General features: G+C 38.9%; 1 protein-coding gene across 1 annotated transcript; it reads right to left on the bottom strand.

Moving 5' to 3' along the window:
* Positions 1-1,991: 1,991 nt before the first annotated feature.
* Positions 1,992-19,400, bottom strand: LOC307120318 (uncharacterized protein). Its single transcript, XM_079807307.1, has 4 exons — positions 19,283-19,400; positions 18,747-19,055; positions 7,347-7,448; positions 1,992-3,377 (listed from the first exon to the last, which is right to left on the bottom strand). The coding sequence occupies exons 1-4, from the start codon at positions 19,332-19,334 to the stop codon at positions 3,256-3,258; spliced, it is 585 nt and encodes a 194-aa protein (XP_079663433.1). The 5' UTR covers positions 19,335-19,400; the 3' UTR covers positions 1,992-3,255.
* Between the last annotated feature and the right edge of the window lie 880 nt (positions 19,401-20,280).

Raw genomic sequence — 20,280 nt, 5'->3', positions numbered from 1 at the left:
CGTTGTGAAAGATCCGTCTACAAACGGTTATGAATTTGAAATAAGTCTTAATGCTGTATGCAAAATACGATGTGGGTCATCGGCTCACCTTTACAGGTACCCTGCCCTGCACCATCTGTGGGCCAGCGGCATCGCTCTCTCCACTCTCCTCTCCTTCTTCCCTTCCAAGGCACCAGCGGGACTATGCCTAGCAGGGGCAAAATCTTCATACTGTATTCATGCTAAGAATAGTTTGACTAACTTAAAATCAAGCAATTGGCTTATTTCATATTCTAGCTTGTCATCATTTAAACAAATGTTTTCATTTCTCACACTTCTGACATGACTACATCAGAAATTTGAATATGAATACACAAGATCCAAGATCCTAAGCAAATTAAACTCTAGTCACCATTACGGTGAATTCAAAACAAATTCAGTGGTGAATAATTACATTTAGAAACACACTATAAAAAATAAAAAAACTGTGAAATGTTTACCATTAATGGTAACGGTTGAAGACAATCAGTAAAAATGGCATATTGACCATAAACTACAATAACAAACTTAAATTGTAATAAAAATTGTCATGTGAATTAACAGTGAAATACAGGCAGCAGAGGTGACATTCATTTAATGTTCATTTTAAAATTATCCCTATGATTATATAATATATTAAAGGGGCACTTCAGCGCTTGGAAGATGAATGTGTATTTAAACTGTGTCATTTATGTAGTAGAAATGTGAAATAATTTTTGAATTTAGTGCCTTCTAGACTGAGAAAAGACAGAAAATGTATTTTTGTCTCGTGTGGATGAAAGACAACAACTCCCAGAATGCACTTGCTTCTCTGCCCTACTAGGCCACTCCCAAAGCCACGGCTAATGGTTATCACTTGCCCACCGCGGCACTGCCCCAACATCGTTTTGATATTCATAGTAATACAATAATTTTGTTCAGTTAGAGAATAAACACTACAATTAAAAACTAAACGTGTCTTTTCAATAAAGTGTGAGTGAGCCGAACGAAAGTCACGGCACAGACGCAGCAGGATCAGATTTCATTCATCACGAGAGAAGAGCTGAGCTGAGCTGAGGTAAGCGCGGCTGTCATTCTCAGCGTGTGTCCAGTCTGGCGCGTTATCAGATCGCATATGGAAGCTAAACTTTCATAGGAATTCATTGAAAAGTTGAAACACTCACTTTTCTTTGCACCACTCTGTTATTAATGCCCGAGGTTGAGCGGCAGCGGGCGAGCACATTTACATTCTGTGCGTGAGATCTCTCCCCTGTGGGTGGGTTAATAACATGCGGAGCAGCTCCTTCTACTGGCTGTAGTCTTTAGCCTCTGGCCAAAAATCCTCTGATAACGCAAATTGACGATATTTGCTTCATCGGATGATTTTTTTCCAGAAATAAAATGCATAATTCTCTCATCTCAAGGGGATATGAGGGGGGAAAGTCCCATAATTCGAATATACTACACTCTAAAAAAAAAAAAGGTTCTATATGGCACCAAAAATGGTTCTTGGCTCGAACCTTTTTTAGTGCTATATAGCACCAATTTTGGTGCTTCAGTGGTTCTTCTTCAGGTTTAGAACGCCTTATGGATCAAATTAATGGAAAAATGTCTGTCACTGTTGCCTCTCAATGAACATATGTGTTATATTAGGCACTATATCTGTCAATTATCAAATTAACTGTTTAAATGCTAATAATGGTAATTATTTGAGCAAATTAGTGAAACAATTGTATGCTAAGAGAAGCTTGAACACTTTCTCTAAGTGAAAACATGATTGGAAAAGCTTTAACACAATGTCCTTTATTAACACGGGACCTGAAAAATGTAGTTAATGCATCAATGATAAATATAATTCCTTGAGCTATGTAATAATAGTGGTGCATTAGTTTTGTAAATTAAGTTTAGTTACGGTTTAATTTGATATTAGATTATTCTGGGCATCCCATACTTTCAGTTATTCTTTGATAGGGACTTGACGTCACACAGAGACTCATACAAAGACATGCTCCTTTTATTGGGCCTATCCTGGACACAGATTTACAGGAACACCAGACTTCACTTACTCTACTGAACATAATGATTTCAGAAGAATACAGCAATGAAATATAACATTTTATTCATCAGGTAAAAATGTATCATACCAACTGCACAATTAAACAATAACAAGCCAATTCAGAAATGCTACATACAATTGCTCAAAGATGATTCTAAGCATTAAAGGGACAGCTCACCCAAAAATGAAAATGATCCCATGATTTACTCACCCTCAAGTCATGGTGTAAATGACATTCTTCTTTCAGGCGAATACAATCAGAGTTATATTAAAAATGTCCTGGCTCTTCCAAACCGTATGGCAGTGAATGGCGGTTTTGTTTTTGAAGTCTATAAAAGTGCATCTATCCATAATATAACTGCTCCACACGGCTCCGGGGGTTAATAAAGGCCTTCTGAAGCATATTAAAACTTTACAATCTGTAATATCTAACTTCTTCTAACTGTCGTCCGTGTGTTCACGAGATACTGACGTTCCACCTCTCTTCATTAACTTGCACTGGTTGCCAATCGCCACTCGCATCAAATTCAATACACTGATGTTTGCCTAAAGCTCTGCAGGTCTATACCTAAACTCATTACTCCAGATCTATGTGCCATCCAGAAACTTTGGCCCTTTGACTGTTCCCTGCTGGTGGAATGATCTGCCCATCTCAACCCGAGCTGTTGAGTCTTTATGCTGAAAACATGGTTTTCCTCAACACTTGACCCATTAATACTAACACTTAATATTCGATTTATTTTTTAATTTAATTAATAAAAAAAAAATCCCTATAATTGGTTTGATTGCTTCTTTTGTTCTCCTCATTTGTAAGTCGTTTTGGCTAAAGAGTCTGCCAAATGATTAAATGTAAATGTGTTGTGTCCTAGCAGGAAACCCAACCTTACAGCGGCATACAATTAAAAACATGCAAAAATAACAACCCAACATCAATTGAGAACAAACTAATAAAACAGTTCATTTGATAAAGGAATACAAAATGGATGCACTACAGAATAAAATGGAAAAATTAAAAAATATTTATAATTTTAACCACCAGATGGCCCCAAAGAACAACATATTGAAAAGATTTGGGCCTAAGGAATCTCCAAATCCAGTTTGTTTCATCATCACTAAACAATTAGCCTACACCACACATATTTTCATTATTATTATTTTTTTAACTGCATGATATATCCCAATATTTCATGTGTTTTCTTCTTTTAACCTCTTGTATCTCTGACGTCATTGACCAGAAGAACAGCAGCAGACGCAGCAGCCACGCCCATCAGCGCAGTGACGACCAATCGGAGCACAGCTTCAACAGAATCACAACCATTGACTTCTGATAACAACAAACAAATGATCAACGATTAAAACATTTTTTTTTAAAAGAAGTGATTTTCATCTGGCTGATTTTAGTCAGGAACTCAAAAACTCTTTGCTTTGAATGAGTAAATGAAGACAGTTTCATCTTTGATTAACTGTTTCTTTAAAGGGATTGTTCACCCTAAAATGAACCTGAACTGAAGTCATAAATTACTCACCCTGGTGTTCTAATGCTGTATACCCTTCTTTCTTTTTTATGGACCACAGAAGGAGAATTAAAGGGGTTGGGAGGGGTGGTTTAATGCTATTTCATGCATTATGATTTTTTTTTACACTGTTAAAGACTTGGATTCAAAGTTTCCAAAAATAAGGCGGACGTTTGATGGAGTATTTCTGTGCCAAAAATACTTTTAGCCTTAGCCCCCAGGGTATTTGTAACTTGCGTTTGCAGAGCTACAACCAGTCAAGAAACCAAGATGTTAACAAGTAAAACGTGACAGACATATCCTCTTCTTCCATTTCTACTCTGTTAAAGAAAAGTTACTGTATTGTTAGCTTTTAACACTCGTTCTCATGAAGACAGCAGTGTGTACGGAGGGGAGGGGGTGTCTGTGTGTGTGTGTGTGTGTGTGTGTGTGTGTGTGTGTGTGGCGTGTGTATGTGAGAGAGAGCGTGAGTGAGAGACGCAGTTAAAGGGTTAGTTCACCCAAAAATGAAAATTCTGTCATTAATTACTCACCCTCATGTCGTTCGACACCCGTAAGACCTCCGTTCATATTCGGAACACAAATGAAGATATTTTAGTTGAAAGCTGATGGCTGAGAAAGGCTTCAGATAGGCCTCCATTGGCATTCAGTACATTGACACTTCCAAGATCCATGAAAGGCACTTAAAACGTTGTTACAAAGTCCATCTCACCACAGTGGCTCTACAATAATTTTACGATGCGACGACAATAGTTTTTGTGCGCAAAAAATAATCAAAATAACTGCAACGTCACTCCGGTCTGCAACGCTCTGAAAGCTGCCACAGTTCACACCAATGCAATGAGACGAGGTGCGTCTTGATAGCACAACGACTCTTTGTACTTCTGTCCAACTTCCGACTTCTCGACAATTTTTTTGTAGCTGGATATATATCATTTGTTGCATCTAAATATGATTGAGGATACGGTTATTGAAAAATCGAATTGTTATTGTTGTTCTTATTATCATTTAGGGGGGCTTAGGAACATTTTGGGGTAGCTTCAGCCCCCCTAAAATAGGCCTAATGACGTCCCTGCCTCCTACGTACTCCCGCTCAATTTTCATTCATTTTCAATTTCCTTCAGTACTCCGTCTGGGATTGTGGTATGTTCTTTGGTTTTCTCAGATCAAATTTTTACCGATCCAATCAGCGAACAGAGGGAGTGGCTGAGAACGATGACTTTGATGTCATGTGCTAGTTTGAGTTGTAGTTCAGTAATGGCGGCGGAGGAAAGATGCGAGCGAAGCCATTATGTCCATTGTGGGACCGCTGCCAAATATCCAGAAGTTAAAGCCGGAGCAAGGACAATCTTTGCTGAGTTTTGTTGGTGGCCATGATGTTGTGGCCCTCCTCCCCACAGGGTTCGGGAAAAGTTTGATTTTCCAGCTCGCTCCGTTAGTGCTGAAGGAGTTGCTGAAGCCCTATTCGGACGGTAATTGTTTCTCGTGCGGTAGGAAGGTATTGTCATCATTTACAGGGGCTAGTCAGTGATTTTATTGCCGTCCGTCTCCCACCACCCGCATAAAAATCCCCAGCTGAATTACCCCCTGCTTTAGACAAACACCAAGGTCATGTGGTCATTTAATTGCTTTCCGAATCCACATCTCTGAGTTTTCAAGAATATATCACTTCAAAATTCACTGTTTATATCCTATTTGACCCCTGCAGAGCACCGTGCGGTTGCGCTTTGCTGTAATTTGGATGCATTTCTAGACTTGTATTTCTTTAAATGCTGGCAAGTATTTTCAAGAGCAATATATTCCATCACGCTCAAAAAAATAAAAGAAGAAAAGCACGTAAACATTTGCATTGGGCCATTATTTACGGCAGCATTTATTCTTATCATACCAAGATAAGAAGAATGGCGCATGACATACGTCACGACCAAACGTTAGCGATTGGTTATGGCAGATCCAGAGTGGCTTCAACAGAGTACCCGCCTTCAAGGAAGTAAATGCTTGTCAATGGAGAGTGGCCAGACTCTCTGTACAAATGAAATGTACGAGAGTCTGGTAAGACCAGGCTACGCTTTGCTTGGCTTTAAGCCCAATTTATACTTCTGCGTTGAGTTTATGCCGTAGCTACGTCATAGGCTGTGTACCATGACATGCACCTCTCCAAAAATGTAACAATGTAACAATTCTTTGCGGAACGCAAGTGCTGTGATTGGTCTGCCACAACCCCTCCTGCATGAAGAATCAAATGAAAATCGACACGTAGCCCACGGCGTAGAGGCGCCGCCGGTCCAATGCAAAAGTATAAATCAGCCTTTAGGGAAGTTATCGGCTGCGCTGCACAGGTCACAGAAATCAACAATGTCACCAAAGATGTATGTTTTTGGTTGTCAGGGCAAGACAACCCAGTTCAGATTCCCAAATAACCCAGTGTTAATGGGACAGTGGATGGGGTTTGTTTTTCCGGAGCAGCAACGGGGTAGTGCAAGTGTTTTTGTTTGTTCCCTGCATTTCGGCGATGAGTGTTTTATAAACAAGACCCAGTTCAACTCTGGATTTTCAGATCGTTTAATGCTTAAGGATGGAGCGGTCGCAACGGTAAAGGTTCAAGGTCATAAACCTCAGGCGGTGAGTAAAACCGCTTCAAATGTCTGTGTGTTGTTGGCTATTGTCGCGCAAGTGCACATCAAGTAAACAACATGAACGTGACTCTTTAGCTCTGCCCACGCGATATGCCTCCAGCTGCTCAGTTTTTTTTTTATTTTTTCGGAAAGACTCTGTACCGCGTATCTTTCTTTTGTAAATTTGATAAAACTAAAGACTTTTCAGAGATATGAAGGATACAGTACTACTCTATAAGTCCTTAAGATTGACACAATATTGACTGAAAATCCCCGCGCCCCCCTCTTTAAAGCAAGCACTCGTCCATATAATGGCAGTGAATACACTCTATAAAAAAAAGGCTCGTAATCATAGGGGAACCTTTTTTAGTGCTATATAGCACCAATTTTGGTGCTTCAGTGGTTCTTCAGCGGTTCTTCAGAGGTGCTATATAGCACCTTAGTCAAAGAACCGGTGAAGAACCTCTGAAGAACCACTGAAGAACCTCTGAAGAACCTCTGAAGAACCGCTGAAGAACCACTGAAGCACCAAAATTGGTGCTATATAGCACTAAAAAAGGTTCCCCTATGATTACGAGCCAAGAACCATTTTTGGTGCAATATAGAACCTTTTTTTTTTTAGAGTGGAGTGACCAGCATCAAAAAAGACTTTTTAAAAAAGACGCAAATGTATCACAGAATGATCCCATGCGACACGTGCTGTATATTCCAAGTATTCTGGGGGTTTATGATATGAACTTTTATGTATCATTTGACAAATTCTGACAATCCTGAGCTGTTGATCTGTGCGTGGCTATGCAACGTGCTTATTTGTGTGACTCTATAGCGCCACAGTTCACTACGTTTCACCCAAAGCACACAAGTTGTGAGAAATCAAGATTAACAAAACGTGACACAAAATCCTAAAAAATGTATCCATGTAGGCTACTTACTGAGTAAAATCAGAAATCGTATGTCTGATTACAGTCAGAATGCGATAATTTCTTTTTCTATGACAAACTGATATATACACCTCAGAACAGAGGGTACATTGATTGGTATATGGAGGGTGAACTATTCCTTTAAACAGTTCTGGCATTTTAAAGCTTTGGTAAGTCTGGTTCTGTCTGGCAAAAGTAACATATATAGTTGGGGGGGAAACCCTTAATATCGCCACTGACATACCTGCACATGTCTGACAGAGTTCAGTGATGTTAAGATGTTCACGTTTTGTAGATCCTGATGAAGATGATGATGCTGAAGGGTTGTTGCTAGGGTTGCCAACTTCTGGAAAAGAAAATAAGGGACAGAATAAGGGACACTCAAAACATTTGTACTGTAGTGTATGTCATTTCAGTGTATAAAAGGATCTCAACACATTTGGGTCATTCCGTGTAAAAAAATCAACCAAATTTCAGAAATGTTCCCGGATTTTGTTAATTTTGTTTCTGAAGAAAGACGAACATAAATATGAAATGTGATGATGTATATTTACTGAGAAATGCAATGTTTTGTAGTGGGGGTAAGAATGATAATTTTCACAGGGGTGTAAACATGACTTTAGAAAGATGACAGCATCATTAGTTTATTCTCACACAGAGATTGGTAGATCTATTAGTGAAATCTGTTGACTTTATCAATCTGTGTGTCATTATATGCCAATGATGACAACGGTTAAAAAATGGGAAAAAGCACTTCTTGTGTTTTTTGATCAAAGTTTGCACGCCTGTAACTCATTTTGAAGACACCTTAATATATTCTAATTCTTAAAACACTTTTTACTTTTGGTTTCTTAATGTTTAAGGCCCAATAATTTCCAGAGATATGGAGATCTCAATGTGACTCCGTCAGTAAACTGGCACACATTTTCAATGGTCACACATTTTCTGAACAACAAATAATGTTGAAACTAGAAATGTATCTCACTTTTTTGTAAAAGTATTAAATATATCTCAATATCCTTCTATATTCTCATTCTTAATAAACTTTTCTTTTGTAACCTTAATTTTAAAGGCCCTATATGGTTCATTCCTATAGATATAATGTGGCTCCATGCTCAAATTATTGAATATTTATTTTCTACACCAAGGGATATTAAATATCATCAACCTCTATTCAAAATGATACACTTAAAGGGTTTTTTTTTTTGTCAGGAAGATACATAGATGGCATAAAAATTGAAAGCATAATAACTGAACGTCTTTGAAATTTCAGCCAACAAAACATTTAAAATCTTAAACTAAATGTTGTTGCAACCATGTATGAATAAATTTAAATGCTTTTTTTTTCTCGATTAAAGAGAACTGAGAGGATTGCTTTTGGTGCTTGAGACTTTATTGGTTATTTTGTGTTTCAATAATGAGGGTAAGAATACGCTACAAGTTACTTAAATATATTTTTTTAACTTAACTTAAAATAGTGAAAGATTTCCCTTTCTGATCCCGTCTTGAGAGAACATGTTTTCCTGCATGGCTGAATGTTGGACTCATGAACAATAATCACGTAGTTTGCATCCGCCCAAACTGATTTGCCGAAATCAAAATGCGATCAGTGAAAGGGATTTGTGGAGCGGGAGCAACCGGCACCAGCACAGGATTCTGCTGGGTCTTAAACGTCTATATTCGCAAATCAAACAATGATTTGTCTCAAAGGAATGATTAATTCTCAATTTAGAGCGTATGCCTGAATATACTGGACAAACTGCATTCCGAATGACTCGAGTCCAATTTTGAATGAACTCAGACTTGTCACGCACTCCTAAAAAAATTAAACCTGATTTAATCTGCTTGCCTATACAAAGTAGCCTTTAATACCTTTTTAACGTTAGCCTGTTAAGCGTTTCCCCGTCTTTTATAACGAGGACACATAAAGCGTCTTATAGGCAGAATAACGCTCACGGTGCCGGTGTCTGTTTTGGCAGAATACTGCCATTTAGTGGCAGCAGGTTTTCTAAGACAGCTGTGTGTGTGGATCGTGCAAGGCTAAACCGGCGAAATGAAAGTCTCAAAATCCAAATGAATCAAATAGGATTGACTCACAAAAGAGTCAATGAATGAATGCGCGTCACCGGATCCACAAATGCACATCTTACTCGTTGCATGCACAAATTCTGACCTACATTAATACCAAATCGAAGTTTTTTATTCACAACTATGTTTCTATTTGTACAAATCGCTGCACATTCATCTAATTCTGTATTTTGCACACACAAGTTAAAAGGCATTTGTTTGTGGATGGTAAAACATGTTTACAACATTTATCAAGTTTATGGATAAGTGTGTGTGAATGTATTACTCATTTTGAGTCTAATATCATCCCATACCAGTAGCATCATCTTATGCTTGCAGACAAAACACACATCACACACTGGATCGCAATGTTAGGCTAGGACAATGTCTTCACAGTAAGCAATAATTTGTTTTGCTTATGAAAATCATAAAGAAATCAGGTGAAAAGAAGCACTTTGCGGATTGCAAATTTTGCAAATCTCTTACTGATGTGTCTGGCACGACTTTCTACCGACATTTTCAAAGAAAACCTATAGAAATGTAAGTTGCTTATTATAACTTTTAATACCAACTTAATCCAAATAATTTAGGGCTGCCTGGGTGATATGACAATATCGGATTTTTGTGTGCATACACAACAGACAGAAATGAGGCCGCCTCATCGTGCATAATCAACAAATTATCTAATGGTTTATACTTGGACTGTCAAATAAATTCACATACATCATGTCAAAATGCAAGTCTGACATAGTATTCATGTAAACACAGTCGTTAAGTAAATGTAAACAGTTAATCGTCAATATAGCAGTCCAATAAACCTGCTGCCATAATGTTAATCAAACAACAAAAGAGAGAAAATCACTCACTCACTCACTCTACTGCTGACTGACTTCAGTAAAATTAACAAGAGTCGCTGTACATGTAATACAGTGAAGTTTGTTTTATTTTACATTTAATTGTTTTATTCAATTTATATAGTATTTATTCTTACTTGAATAATCCTACTTGAGAAAACATACACTCTAAAAAATGCTGGGTTAAAAATAACCCAAGTTGGGTTGAAAATGGACTAACCCAGCAATTGGGTTGTTTTAAGCAAACCTTTAACCGCTGGGTTAAAACAACCCAAATGCTGGGTTAGTCCATTTTCAACCCAACTTGGGTTATTTTTAACTCAGCATATTTTAGAGTGTATCATTATCATGAAATAAGGTTTTAGTATCGTCCACCCCTAAACATTAGCAGTTGGTGATACCAGAGGCATTAAATAATTTAAATACACTAAAACAGGTTAATTTGTGTTTTCCATGCATTTGTAATAATACAAGTTCTACATATGTGCATTCTATTCGTTGAAACCATGTTTGATTGGACAACTAGTTGAGGTTCTGTTGACAAAATAAAAATGTTAAATGGCAATGGCAAGATATGGGTTAATGGGTTGAAAGGTTAAATTATTAATAGAATATAAACATTTACAATAGCAATTTCTATTTTTGTTTCAATTTAATTACTTTCTGGACTCGCACGGACTCAACACGGACTTGAGTCCAACTCGGCCCCCTTTTGGACTCGGACTTGATTGTTTAAGACTTGGTCTTGACTCGAACTCGACAAAGGTGGACTCGGACCCAACACTACCAGTTTCTCTGTGTTCTCTTTGGGTCAATGAGGCCCATCACCACCGTATCATCAGCAAATGTGATGATAGAAGTGGAGCTGTGAGAGGACACACGGTCATGTGTATAGAGGGAGTAGAGCAAGGGACTCAAAACACGTTCTTTTTTTTGTGATTCTATTTTTATTGAACATTTTGTATATAACTATTTACAACAAAGCCCAAGATCGCCCATAACCGTAAGACTAAATATAAATACATAAAATAAAATGACAGGAAACTAAAATAAAATTGACAGGAAACTAAAATAAAATTGACAACAATTTAGAAGGATCTCCAATATTTCTTGATAGACTCAATAAGGTCCAACCAAAATTGTATTGTCTTTCTATTGGCTCCGAGCACTTTAGCTGTGGTACACTCCAGAAGGGCAATGTCCAGTAGATATGACATCCAGATAGACATAGCTGGGGTAGTTGGTTCCAACCACAGTTTTAGGATAACCTTTTTAGCAGCAGTAAGGACAACGGACAAAGTCTTGCTTTGATTAACAGACAGTGACAACGATGAATCATCCAGCAAAAGGAAAATCAGAGGGTCCTTTTGGATCGGAATCTTCAGAATATCTGTCAGTAAGTCCTGGACTGAGGACCAAACTGGTAAAATTTGAGAACAGTCCCAGAACATATGCATATATGTACCTACATTTTCATTGTTACACAAGTGACAAAAAGGATCAGATTTTCTTTTCATTTTATATAGTAAAGAGGGCGTGGCATATGCCTTATAAATTAACTTATAAGGTATCATTTGGTGAGCCGGGTTTTTTGAGGTAGTAAAACAATTCCCCCAGACAGTGTCCCAGTCAATTACTGTGTTAAGTTGCCTCTCCCAGAAGTCCTCAGTCGGAATGTTTGAGTACTGTCGTACCACGAGTGATTTATAAATTATGCTAACAATACCCCTAGAAGCCATACTGGAATCTATCCAGTCTAACATAGGATGAGAAGATATTTTATTCGACCAGGGTACTCCATATGCTTTTAACGCAGATCTCAATCTTAGATATAGAAAGAATGAAAATCCTGGAAGAGAGAATTCATCCCTTAGAATCTGAAAGGACTTAAGTCCATAACCACTATATAAGTCTTTCAGGGTATAAACCCCACACTTAACCCAGCATTTGGAAACAAAGGGTTTATTACCCGTGCAAAGATTACTATTATGCCAGATGGGGGTAGAGTCACAATAGGAATCTGAAGCTCCCATGATCTTTTCTGCCACTCTCCATGTTTTAATAGAATGGCATATAATTGGACCAAACTTTTCCAGAGCTTTCTTAGGTATTCCAGTAAAAGGTAAATCCTGTAGACGTAATGGGTAAATAATATTAGTCTCTAAGGCCCGCCATGGCACAGGAGAGTCAACATCCATCCATGTCCTAAGTGGTCTCATTTGGTATGCTAGATAATAGGACCAAAAATCCGGTAGCGATAAGCCTCCATGAGGTTTTAACCTATGCATCGATTTGAGTCGAATTCTAGGCCGTTTGTAATTCCATAAAAATTTTGTTTCTGCTGTACGAAGCTCTTTAAAATAACCAGTAGGTGGTGCCATAGGTAACGTTGAAAATAAAAAGCTCAGCCTCGGAAGTGTATTCATCTTAATAGTGGCCATCCTACCATGGAGAGCTAAGCAGAGTGGAGACCAACACTGAAGATTGCTTGAAATCTTATCCAGAAGAGACTGGTAGTTCCACTTAGAAATGCGAGATAGTGAACAAAAAACTCTAATCCCAAGATAATTAAATTGGTCGCTGACTGGAACCATTGAGGGTAAGGCCTGAATCTCTGATTTAGCTGCTAAGTTAAGGGGTAAAAGTATGGATTTACTCCAATTAATTTTGTAACCGGACAATTTACCAAATGTATCAAATAATTTTAAGCATTCTTTAACCGAATCTGTGATATTTGATAAATACAACAGAATGTCGTCAGCATAGAGTGAAATCTTATGAGACATATTCATACAGCTTATAGGGACTATTGCAGAGCATTGTCTAATCGCTTGGGCCAAAGGCTCTAATGATAAATTAAAAAGCAAAGGTGACAGGGGACATCCTTGACGAGTGCCCCTGCCAAGACGGAAAGAAGGAGAAATATGAGGGCCAGTAAGAACTCTGGCTGAACAATCAAAATAGATAGTCTTGACAGCTTGCACGAAAAAAGAACCAAACCCAAAACGCTCCAAGACAGACCACAAAAATGTCCACTCAATTCTATCGAATGCTTTCTCTGCATCCAGAGAAAGAACTGCAGAGGAAGCTGTATATGTGTCTGCTAGTTGAATAATATGAAGAAGTCTACGTATATTGTCCGCAGCAAATCTCCCCCTTAAAAAACCTGACTGATCATATTTGATCAGGTCTCCAACACACCGATCCAATCTTAAGGTCAAGACTTTTGCTAACAGCTTTGAATCTGTGGATAGAAGGCTAATTGGCCTATAGCTAGAACACTCAAGTGAATCCTTCCCTCTCTTCAAAAGCAAAGTTATTAAAGCTGTGTTTTGGTCCCTGTGCAGAGCCCCTTTTTCTAGAGCAAAATGAAAAGAGTTAAGTATCAAGGGAGCAACTATGTCCCATAATGCCTTCAATAGCTCCGGGGGAATCCCATCTAACCCAGGGGCTTTATTACTGCTCATGCAGTCCAGGGCAGACTTCAATTCTTCACTTGTCAAAGGGCTGTCCAACATATCGCGCTGAGAATCATTTAGTTTGGGAAGATCTAAATGTTTAAGGAATAAATCTAAATTTGTCGGGTCAGTGTTGGATTCTGACGTGTACAGATGTTTATAATAGGATTCAAATATTCTATTTACATCCTTAGGTTGAGTATACACTGAGCCCTCGTGCCTAATATCAGATATGCTGGCCTTAGATTCATTGTCCTTCAACCTCAAAGCCAAAAGCTTAGATGGACGTTCTCCATTGAAATAATAAAACTGTCTAGTACGATGTATGAAAAATTCAGCTCTATGCAAATATATTGATTTTAATTCTGATTTAAGGACGTTAACTTCTTTGGCTTTGGTCTCACAGAATGTACCTTTTAGTTCCTTCTCTAGTAGATCAATTTGTTTTTCTAATTCAATTTTACGACTCTCTCTACGCTTTTTACTGAAAGATGAATAACTTATACATTTACCCCTAACAAAACATTTAGTGGTTTCCCACAATACTTGGGGGTTAGAGGCTGAATCCCTATTAATCTGCAAAAACTCATTCAAAGAATTGCGTAATTCAGCCACAAATGTACAGTCCTTTAACAAGGAAGTATTAAACCTCCAGCGATTGTGTCTGGAGCCCAATGATACAGGAGTTAAAGTAGAAATTATTGGGGAATGATCAGATAATAGAAGTGGCAGAATATCCACTTTACTAATATAAGGAATTAGAGAAGGAGACACAAGTAAATAGTCAATCCTTGAATAGCTCTTGTGACGAGCTGAGAAGAATGTATAGTCCCTGGAACCATCATTTTGTAAACGCCAAACATCACATATGTTAGAGTGTCGCAAAAATGAGTTAAAACAACCAGAAATCCTTGCATCAGCTTTAGAAGCATGAGATCTATCTAGCTGAGGATCTAACACAGAATTAAAGTCGCCCCCTAGCACCACGAGACAGTCCTCCAAACTCACAACTAAACGTAGTAATTCTTGAAAAAATAACGGATCACCCTCGTTGGGTGCATAAACAGACACAAAAGCATATTTAGTATTATTTAGAGAACCAACAACATAGGTAATTCGGCCTTCTTTATCCCCACTATCCCCACTTATCCCCAATAATTTTAAAGTATCTATTTTGAAAGCGATGCACGTCAGCTGACTTCAAATGAGACTCTTGTATAAGGGCAAGAGAGACCTTTTTACATCTTAGATAATCTAAGCATTTGGTCCGCTTGACGGGGCTATTTAACCCATTAACGTTCCATGACAATATATGTATAGCCATAATTTAACGAGTAATAGCTATGCAGACCAAACAGAACGAGGCAGGAGGACCAAAAAGTAGTCCCCAGCAAAGATAGTGGGCGGCAATAAGAAAATATGCAATACACATACATGAATGCATATAAATACTACACATATAAATGCGTGCATAATACAAATTAAACTTACGTGGGTGGACTTGGGCATGAAACAAAAAAACACAAACAAGAACAGTAAAAGAACGGGCAGCAAGCAAAGAGTTAAAACACACTCTTCTACCTGCCCTTAACGTAACAGTCTTTGGATACGCGGCCAACTAGCAGTCCGGCTCGTCTGTCGACACCTGACCCGACCCGGTCATTTTCCGGATGCACAAAAAGAAAAATCAATCTTTCTCAGTCATCCATGGGAACTGCCGATTCATGCTCCTATTCAGATTCTTGTGACACAACAGCCTCTGCTCCCTTCGGGGAAGATTTTGCGATGGGAATGGGATTCATATTGAGGATGAACTTTTCCACCTCCGCCGGTGTCTCAAGCAGTGAAATCTTCCCTCGGTGAGTAACTTTAACTACCGCGGGATAAAGCAAAAAAGACGTAATTCCCGACTGGGTTAGCTTCTTCCTCACCAATGCCATCGCTCTCCTCTTAGATGCAGTGTGAGTGCTGTAGTCTGGGAAGAAAAGTAGTGGAGATCCATTATGAAGAATTTGTCCAGCGGCACGGGCTCCATTCAGGATCGCAATCCGATCTTGATACCGCAGCATCTTGAAGATGAACGTACGAGGGGTAGATTTCGCGCGCTCGCCGCTGTATATACGATGAGCTCTTTCAACCTCCAGTACTTTGCCAGTAAGAGAGGGGATCCATTTAGGAAGATTACTCTGTATAAAACGCAGAGGGTCATCTTCTGCACCCTCTTTTAGTCCCACTAGACGGACATTGGACTGACGGCTTTTGTCTTCGATTCTCGCCAACTTTTCCTGAAGGGAATCCACTGCTAACTTTACTTCCACGGTGTCTTTCTTTGCGTTGCGAAGAGCTGCTTGCATGTTGTCAAAGTTATTTCTTATCAGTCGAACGTCCTCTTCCAAGACTCCAAGTCTGTCCGCGATTGGGGCAAATTCTTCCCTAAACATTTCCCTGACAAAGCTAAGCTGCATCTTTAACTCGTCAGCAACAATGGCGCGAATTTCCCCCTCAGGAGCACAATTAGGGTCTTTGACTCGTTTTTTCTCCGGGGAAGCCAACGCTAATTGACGTTTTGCCATCTTCAATTGTTGCAACGTTATCAGAGCAGCCAAGACTAACCAAGCGTTGATAATTTTACTGAGAACAGGTAGATTAAGGATACCGAGTCAGGGAGCAGTCGAACTACACAGCCATTGCTACCGGAGGGTCACGTGATCTCTCAAAACACGTTCTTGTGGAGCTCCTGTACTTAAGTTGATGATGTTGGAAATGGTTTGGCCCACTTTTACTACCTGTGGTGGTACTATAGTGTTGAATGCTGATATTGTCATATTGTGATGACCTCTGCTGTCTGGTTTTGGGAGTGTTGTGCTGATACACCTATTGCAGTGCTTCAGACGCTCCTTTGAAAGAGATTACCAACTGAACCTAAGGAGGTTTTGGACTTTGCTTGGGTTGTTTTCTGATGTTTTCTGCATGTACATTTCAACATTGTATTAAACCTTCAACCATGCACCCTGCTTTACACACTGACGGTTACTGACGGATACAGAAACATTATTTCATTTAATTTTATCAATTATTTAGTGTTGCCTTAACCCTTTCATGCATGGTGTCCACATTTGAGGACATTTAATTTAACTCCATTTAGGGTTTATTTATCACATCATTAATCCAAGATGGCTGACAGCAATAGCCATGTGCCAAATGCCCCAGGCATATCTGTGAAAAACTTTTATACAAGGGAGGTCAATTGAGCAAAAAAAATAAATATATATTAGTATGTACAGTAAAGTATGATGAATAGGTTAGTATTTTATAAACTAAAATTTAGAGTAAAATTTATTTTTTATACACCAAAAACAAACTGTCCACACATGTGGACATCATGCAACAGTGGAGTCAGATTGCATCAAGTCTGATTTCTGTAACCTGCTAGTATTAATATTATAATGCGCTCTTTTGTCTGAGTGAATTGCTTTGTGTGGTGTTTGGATCCTGGCATTTCATTCTAGTTTGGTTTTGGTTCAGGCTTCGGACATTAATGCTCCACCACCACGTAAAGTCCAGAGGCAGATAGAACGGACAGCATATTGTTGATTGTTAGATGCTCAAGGTAAGGCGATCAGGAACACGTCAGGATGATGATGTTCCTGAGCTCGCACCAATTGCTCTTAACCATGACACAAACCCCACCACCTCTGTTTTTGCCAGCCTCTGCTGGCCTGTCCATCCAAAGAACAGAAAAGTTATCTGACGGTGTTACAGCTACGTCCAGTATCCAGGGGGTCAGCCATGTTTTGGACAGACAGAGGATATTGCAGTCCCTTATGTCTCTCTGGAATCTTATCCTGCCGTTGAGATCATCCATCTTGTTATCAAGCGACTGAACGTTGTTGAGCAGGATACTGGTCCTCGGTCTGTTGCGAACCCCAGCGCATTTGTGTTTTGCTTTTCGTCGCCTCGGGGGAGCTCTTTCGTGGCCATTGTTCCCATCCTTTGCACAAAGTATCTCAGGTTGCCATGTTGGATCGGTGGATAAAAGAGTAGGGGTGTAAAGTGGTTTCTGATGCTTAAAAGTGTCCTGCTGTCATAGGTGATCAGTGCAGATGTCGTATGTGCAAAAGGTGAGAGTAGTTCTAACCATCCACATGGAAGACATACACTATATTGCTGAAAGTATTTGGACACCAGCATTTACATGTACATGAACTTTAATGACATCCCATTCTTAATCCGTAAGGTTTAATATGGAGTTGGCCCACCCTTTGCAGCTATAACAGCTTCAACTCTTCTGGGAAGGCTTTCCACAAGGTTTAGGAGTGTGTTTATGGGAATTTTTGACCATTCTTCTAGAAGGTCAGACAATGATGTTGGACGAGAAGGCCTGGCTTGCAGACTCCACTCGAATTCATCCCAAAGGTGTTCTATCGGGTTGAGGTCAGGACTCTGTGCTGGCCAGTCAAGTTCCTCCACACCTAACTCGCTCATCCATGACTTTACGGACCGACACTTTGTGCACTGGTGCGCAGTCATGTTGGAACAGGAAGGGCCGTCCCCAAACTGTTCCCACAAAGAGTGTAGCATGAAATTGTCCAACCCCTGAAAAGCAACCCCCACACCATAATCCCCCCTCCACCACACTTTACACTTGGCACAATGCAGTCAGGCAAGTCCTGTTCTCCTGGCAACTGGCAAACCCAGACTCGTCCATGGGATTGCCAGACAGAGAAGTGTGATTGGTCACTCCAGAGAACACGTCTCACTGCTCTAGAGTCCAGTGGCGGCGTGCTTTACCCCACTGCATCCCACGCTTTGCATTGCACTTGGTGATGTAATGCTTGGATGCAGCTACTCATTCCCATTCCATGAAGCATACACACTCTTCTAATCTGAAGGCCTAGTGCTTGATTTTATACACCTGTGGCCATGGAAGTGATTGGAACGCCTGAATTCAATGATTTGGAGGGGGGTTCAATGTGCAACTACATTTCTCTCTGATACGTAGGAAATTAAATACATTAAATAAATAAAAGTGGAGGATTTTAACTGTGGAAATATGATTGATAGGACAGTTTAAACAGTGACAGTATAAGAATAGAATAAGTACGTGAATGGGGACACAGCTACGGTTTATCACCATCAGCCAAGGTAAAAAGTCTATTAATAGTGTATACCCAAACCAACAGGTAAAGATCAAAACAATCTAAATGTTAAAATTCATCACTTTCAATGGTGTAATAAATAAAACATGTGAAACTGATAACTCACCATTGACAGAGAGACTGAAACTCTTTCTCTCACTGTTGATCTCTCGTTGATAAACTCCAGCATGTTCAGTTGTGGTGTCTGTGATGGTCAGAGATCCAGTTTGATCGTCCACATTCAGTCTGTCTCTGAATCTCCCATCAAGAACATCATCATATACAGTGATACTGTTGGCCATTACATTGATTTGAGCTATTAAAGTGTTTTTAGCTCCAAACCTCCACAGAATCAGATCATCATCCATCATTTCAGTAAGATCAGTGTTTAGCGTGACTGAATTTCCCTCCACCACTGACACTGACTTCAGTCCGTCTGGTTAACATAAAAAAACTGGTTATAATGGTGTAAGAATAGATTCTGCTGTGTTTTTGCATCTTCCCTAATTTTCTGTAGTGGTTCAAATCAGCAACACCAGATCTCACTTTTAGTTAAATTGCAGTATCTTTTAGGGTTTAACCAACAATGTAAATCATGTCTGATCTGACTCATTTTAAAAATAAAGTAAGAATTAATGTCTAAAAAATATGATTATAACTTACCAACCAGATTTAGAACCAACCAGAAGTAGAACAAAACAAGTATTTGAACCATTTTCAAATGAAAGTGTCTGAAATGTGTGAACTAACGGTGTCGCGTGTGATTCCTCCTCCACAGGATATGACCACGAGCCGCCCACTGCACTGTTCTCTCATGTGTTGGTTGTATTTGTTTGTCTAACCCCTATTAAGACATAAACTTTTCTTCATGGCAGATAGTATTATTTATTTTATCCCTAAACACAAGTTTTACTTAAGTTCTATATCACATAAAGTTATTAAATTTTCCTCTGTGACTTATAGTTTGGTTTCTTTTTTGTCCTGTGTATTTATTTTTGTCCTATTTTTGGTCATGTGTATCTGTTTGGTCCAGTTCTTGGTCTGTTATATTAAGAACATAGGTTGGTTTGTGTTGTGCTCCAGGTGTTTAATCAATATATACTGCTGCATTTAGAGTCGCGGCTTAAATGTATTTTTTTTGCTTGCACCAACCTGTGACACTTGCCACAATTCAGGTTGGTGACTAGTGAGCATGTTTGCATTCTCCACAGAACAGATCAAACCACATTTCCAAACTGATCAGACCACCGCAGGTTTCACTTTGACTCACAATCTGAGCTGCTGGAGATGCACTTACGTGAAACACATTAATGTTTTATGCTCTGAGGTCTTTTAGATCTCGTGTGTTGAGATACATTTTTGTACAATAGTTAAACGTTAATTTAAACTACTTGTTCTGTATTTGCTTTGAAACCGTGGCTTTTAGGGTAATGTTTAATTTAATAATACATTATAAATGCATAACCAGTGTACAATAAAAATGCACTGTTTAGTCATTTCTCTAATGCATGGCGAAAAATAAATAGTTATTTACATACTGGAGCCACAGTGCAGAGTATTCGCTTTACAAACAGTAATTTATAATGTTTTTTTATGTAATATGAATATATCAGAACTCTTTTAAGAAGAAGAGGCGATTCATTCTTTATGAAAGATCATAT

Source organism: Gobio gobio (assembly GCF_949357685.1).
Source record: "Gobio gobio genome assembly, chromosome: 24".
Classification (NCBI taxonomy): Eukaryota; Metazoa; Chordata; class Actinopteri; order Cypriniformes; family Gobionidae; genus Gobio; species Gobio gobio.
Note: the sequence above shows the minus strand (reverse complement) of the source record. Positions and strands in the feature narration are given on the sequence as shown.

Coding starts and splice junctions, on each gene's coding strand:
- LOC307120318 (XM_079807307.1), bottom strand. CDS start 19,334: ATGGTTCAAATACTTGTTTTGTTCTACTTCTGGTTGGTTCTAAATCTG. Junction 19,056..19,282: donor GTTGGTTCTAAATCTGGTTG/GTAAGTTATAAT, acceptor TATGTTAACCAG/ACGGACTGAAGTCAGTGTCA. Junction 3,378..7,346: donor ACTCTGTCAGACATGTGCAG/GTATGTCAGTGG, acceptor TGTTGTTATCAG/AAGTCAATGGTTGTGATTCT.